Below are 4,855 nucleotides of genomic sequence, written 5' to 3' on the forward strand. Positions count from 1 at the left end.
CCGGGCGCTGCACCAGCCCCCGTCGGCCCCGACGAGTCTTCACTACCACCATCACCCGCAGCCCCTCCGCAATCGCTGCGCTGAAATGGGTCTGGGAGCCCTCGGAGAAGCCGGCTCGGAGGCTGTGGCGGACTCTTCCTTCTCCAGGCAGAGCCAGAGTCGCCACTCTTCCTGCACGTCTTGGCCAGGCGGGAGCGCCGCAGAGGCCGGTTGGCCGCGCCACTTAACCCGAGACTTGGCCATCCGTGAGTCAACTTTCCGGGGGAGACAGAGGCGGAAAGAGCTGCCGGCCTCCCCGGATTCGCGGAGCTTCCCATCCCGGCCCTTCTGCGGGCGGCGGCGCTATTCTCTCCACCCCGCTTCCTGCCTTTTCCCTCCAGGGACCAAACCCACTCTGCCTGGGTCAGGTGTGCCGGTCGTCGGACGACAATAGCTATACTTTTGGGCCCACTGAAGGGTTCCCTCGACATCTCGCTAAAGCTCCGTTGCCTTTAGCGAATGTTCCCCTGGAAATTAAAGGTGGCGCGGATTCCATTTACTTGGGAGAAGGTCTCTTTGAATTCGATAGAATTTACTTCCAAGTAAACTGGTACCCCAAAGGACGAATTTTTGCTTAATTGGGGGTACAGTACAATTAGTACATATTCTGCAAGGGAAAGCGTGGTTCCGTGCGCCTCTAGTTCGCGAAGGGCCGATTGCTTTTGATCAACGCTGTCTTGATCTGAGGAAAAACGACGCTGCTGAAGCTCGTGGCAGCTTCGAATCCCCTCACGGACAGAAGTGCTCCGAGGCGCCACGCGGAGGAAACTGGGCGACGGCAGTCTTGCTTCCCACTCGGGCCTGTGGATCTGCTCTCACGTGAACCAATGGTCCCTCTACGCAGGGTTAACCCGCCCCCCAGAGGGGCGGCTAAAGAGGCCGAGGGGGGAGCGGGACCGGGCTTAACCCAGAGCGCAGGACAGGTCGGCTCCCGGGGAAGAGAGAGAGACGCGGAGATCTCGCAGGTCGGCTGGGACAAAGGCAGCACGTCCAACCCGATAACCCCGCTGTCGTTTAAAATTAATTTATTTATCAAATATAGCTATTAATATAAACGATAATAACTTTTTCGACTGTACAATATTGTACATGGGCCGCTGTGCTCCTTCCTCGCGGGGAGGCAGCCAAGGGCCGCGGCGCCTCCGAAGGGCTGTCCGTGCAGGGTGGCCCCGCCAGGGCAGCGGAGGGTCCGGGCTGCTCCTGCTTTCGGCCTACGCCAAGTGGTACATGCTGTACCCGACGTGCGCGGCCGCATAGAGCCCGACGGGCGTCACGGGCAAGGTGGCGCGCTGGAAGGGGCCTCCGGAGGCGTAGAGAGAGGCGCCGGCCACGGCCGGGCTGCCGAGCGGGAAGGAGAGGCCGAAGGCGGCGGCGGGCGGCAGGAGCGGCTTGGTGGCCATCTTCAGCTTTTCCAGCTCGGCCTCCTGCAGCCGCTTGGCCTTGGCGCGCCGGTTCTGGAACCAGATCTTCACCTGCGTCTCCGTGAGGCTGAGAGAGCTGGAGAACTCGGCGCGCTCTGCGATGGAGAGGTACTGCTTCTGGCGGAACTTGCGCTCCAGCGCCAGGAGCTGAGCCGTGGTGAAGGGCGTCCGGGGTTTACGGTTCGTCTTGTGCTTGCGGAGCGTGCAGGCCGGCGGGCTGGAGCGCCCTGCGAGGGAGTGGGGAAGAGAGAGAGAGAGCACGATCGTTTAGGGACCCGTCCCAAGGCCCGCTGCCGCCGCTTTCCCCCCAGCCCGTCTCTACCGCGCCCCCTCTACCGTCCATCCGGGAAGCGGATCAGTGTGCGGAGCCCCCCACCCGCCCGTCCGCCAGCCCGTTCTGGTTTCAGGTCCTGATTTGGTTTATCTGCTAAGTGCCCCGGGTTCAAAGGCTCCGAGTGCCGCCGAATAACCCGGGATTAGCGCGATTCCAAGATGGAAGAATCCTGGGCTTTCAGTTCCCAGCGTTCCTTCTCCAGCCCTGGCTCAGAATCCAAGTGAAATTGCCTGGAGGTTGAGGCCAGAATCTATTCTGTGATGGAGGCGGCCAGTTTCTGAGTGATTTTAGGTGAGGGCCTGAGGTTCCAGCGTTAAAAGGCGAGAGGGTTCCCTTTTCCCTCCGGAAATTCCCAGAAGGAAAAAGATAGAGGAAGAGGCCTGCTTTAGAGCTGGAGTAGTAAGACGGCTTTTGGCCACCCATTTCATTCTTAGATGGAGAAGGCGACAGGACACCCCCCCTCCAAGCCCTAAGCCGCCTCCTCCCGGTTGGACTTGGAAAGGAAGTCCAGGCCAAACCGGAGAAGGGTGGCTTTCCCCTCCGCCAGAGAAGGGAAGCACCCCACGAGTGTTGGGGCTGAAAGTGTCCGGCCCCTTGTCAACATCTTGGGCTAAAGACTTGTTGCTTTTGTGTGGGAAGACAGCCGCTGATCGATCGGGAGGAGACCGGGAAAGAGAGAGCCCGTCTGCCCCCTTCCCCACATCAGCTTGCCCCACATTGCAGACACGATGTGGTGGTGGTGCTCCTTCCTTCTTTCCTTCCTTGGCCTGCTCAAACAGGGCATTGTTACACTTGCGTGGTGCCAAGGAGTAGACCTGGAGGTTCTCCCTGCAGAAAATGTGCCTTGAAGGGCAGATGGGATCTGTCTGGCTTATCTTCCTTCCGATTTCAAGAAATGTTGTTGCTGGCCACCGACAGGCAGCCATATAAATAAGAGATAAATAAATCGGATTCACTCTGGATCTTCCTACTGAGCAAGGGAGAGATCCACTTCACTTACATGGAGAGCAAAACGGGTCGGAGTGCGATTGTGCCCCATGCACACTTCCAAAGATGCTTTTTCAAGAGGCAAATGGACTTCCTTGTTTTTCTTTGAAGATGTTTTGCTTCTCATCCAAGAAGCTTCTTCAGCTCTGATTGGATGGTGGGGAAACTGAAGAAGCGAAACATCTTCAAAAAAACAAACAAACCAAGGAAGTCCAGTTGCCTCCTGAAAAAGCACCTTTGGGACAACCCTGACCTGGATGACTGATAATCTCCATAGACATTCCTCTAGAAATGAACTATCTGAGTCTCTGGTAGTAGGAAACCAGACGGAGTTGAGAGCCTCTTTTCTAACACATCTTTTTTTAAAGCCTCAATGCTGTTTCATAAAACTTTGGTTGGAAAAGGGGCTGCCAAACTCCTTTTGAGTAATGCAGCCAAGTCCTTCCAGAAGGAGCCAGACTGGCTTAATCTCCCCTATTTTGTTTTGCTTAAGGCCCCCTATTTTAGGCCATGGCGATAATACTCTCGTTTCATTTCAACTGCTGTTCTTCACTGATTTCTACCAATTTTCTTCCCTGCCATTTAATTCTGTTCAAAGCAGGAAAGAAACTTACATCTGACTCAAGGGCAGAAAATACCTGGATGGCTACAATAGTTCCGAGGACATCCAGGCAGATAATTTGGACGGCACCGTTTTCAAACTAACTCCAAGGATCCGGCTGGCTGGGGAATCAGGGTGTGTAGACGCAACACAGGCAGGTGTTCAGCCACTCCCTATCAGCCGCCAGGCCCAGGAGGAGCAAGCGGTGGTGGCTGGGCTTCTCTCCCATCTCGGACACCCTTGACTGGGGGTCTCAGGGATCTACTTTCCCTGAGGCAAATCGTTTCCAGCTCATGGGGGGGGAGGCTGGAAACGCTGCTGGGTTTCTGCTGCGCATATAAATCGGACGGGGCTGGGCTGATTCCGATCGGGTCCACCTGCCAAGCCCAATCCCGGCAGCCAGTGTGGCTTGTGAAGGGATGGGAGAGCTGGGAAGGGATTGCATTTTCTCCAGCAGAACCTCTCACTGGCCTCAGTTTGGGAACAGCCTTTGGGGTGGGAGTGGAGTCAACCAAACCTTGGAAGGAACTCTGGGCTCGGAAGAGGCAGCAAAGGTCGAACATTGGGACAGCTGGAGAGTCTTCGGAACCCAACAGGACCTTGGGCCTTTGGTCAGCCACCGGCTCTGGGGAGAGATGCCTGAGCAGGCCCCGCTTGTGGGGTGGGCTGAGCTACGAGAAAGGGCACCTTTTTCTTTGCAGGCAAAACGAAGAGCCGAGACGCTAAGGTGCCTGGAACCGGACTGGCAACCGTGCCTAGTCCCCCGAGCGCCGGGCGAGCATCCTTCAGCCAAGTTGGAAGCGGGTTCCCTCGAAAAAGGAGTCGCCTCCATACCGGCGGCGCCCGAGGGCTGCTGCCCAGTGGTTTCGGCCTTGGGCTCCCTCCCGGCGGTGGCGGGGTGGGCACGGGCGGCGAGGAGGGGGCTTCCCGGGGCTGCTGGCGGCGGGGCCACTTACTTGGCGGCGACGGGGAGAAGCGGCGGGCGGGCCTCCAGGGCGAGCGGTCGGCCTTCTCCGGGCTTTCGGCCTTGACCAGAGTTTCCTCGGGAACTTTCACGAAGGCTCCGACCCCGAACGGGCTGGGCAGGACCGATGGCGAAGCGGAAGCCCTCGCCGGCCGGGGACTGGGGGCTGCTGGGGGGCGAGCCGCGTGCCCTCCGCGCTCCGCCAGCCCGTCGCGGGGCCCGCTGCCGGATTTGCGGGGCTCGGCCATGAGCGCCTCCACGCTAAAGGGCAGCAGAGCCGCGCGAGGCTTCTCGCCCTCCTCCTCCTCCTCCTCCTCGCCCCGCATGGCGCCCCCGGGGGCCGCCTTGCTGCGGGCCTGGACCGGCGGTTCCCCGGCTCGGGCTGCGCACTGCACCGAAGTCATGGCGGGCCCGGGGGCCATGCAGCGACGGCGGCGGCGCGGGGGGCGCGCATGGAGCGGGCCAGGGCGACGGCGCGGGCGGGACCGCGCGCGGCTGCACTCCGGGAC

At 59.6% G+C, this 4,855-nt stretch overlaps 1 protein-coding gene across 1 annotated transcript; it reads right to left on the reverse strand.

Moving 5' to 3' along the window:
- Positions 1-1,099: 1,099 nt before the first annotated feature.
- Positions 1,100-4,855, reverse strand: MSX1 (msh homeobox 1). The gene is made up of 2 exons (XM_058193615.1): positions 4,339-4,855; positions 1,100-1,687 (listed from the first exon to the last, which is right to left on the reverse strand). Exons 1-2 carry the CDS (start codon positions 4,766-4,768, stop codon positions 1,251-1,253), a joined length of 867 nt encoding a protein of 288 aa, XP_058049598.1. The 5' UTR covers positions 4,769-4,855; the 3' UTR covers positions 1,100-1,250.

Source organism: Ahaetulla prasina, chromosome 8, assembly GCF_028640845.1.
Source record: "Ahaetulla prasina isolate Xishuangbanna chromosome 8, ASM2864084v1, whole genome shotgun sequence".
Lineage (NCBI taxonomy): Eukaryota > Metazoa > Chordata > Lepidosauria > Squamata > Colubridae > Ahaetulla > Ahaetulla prasina.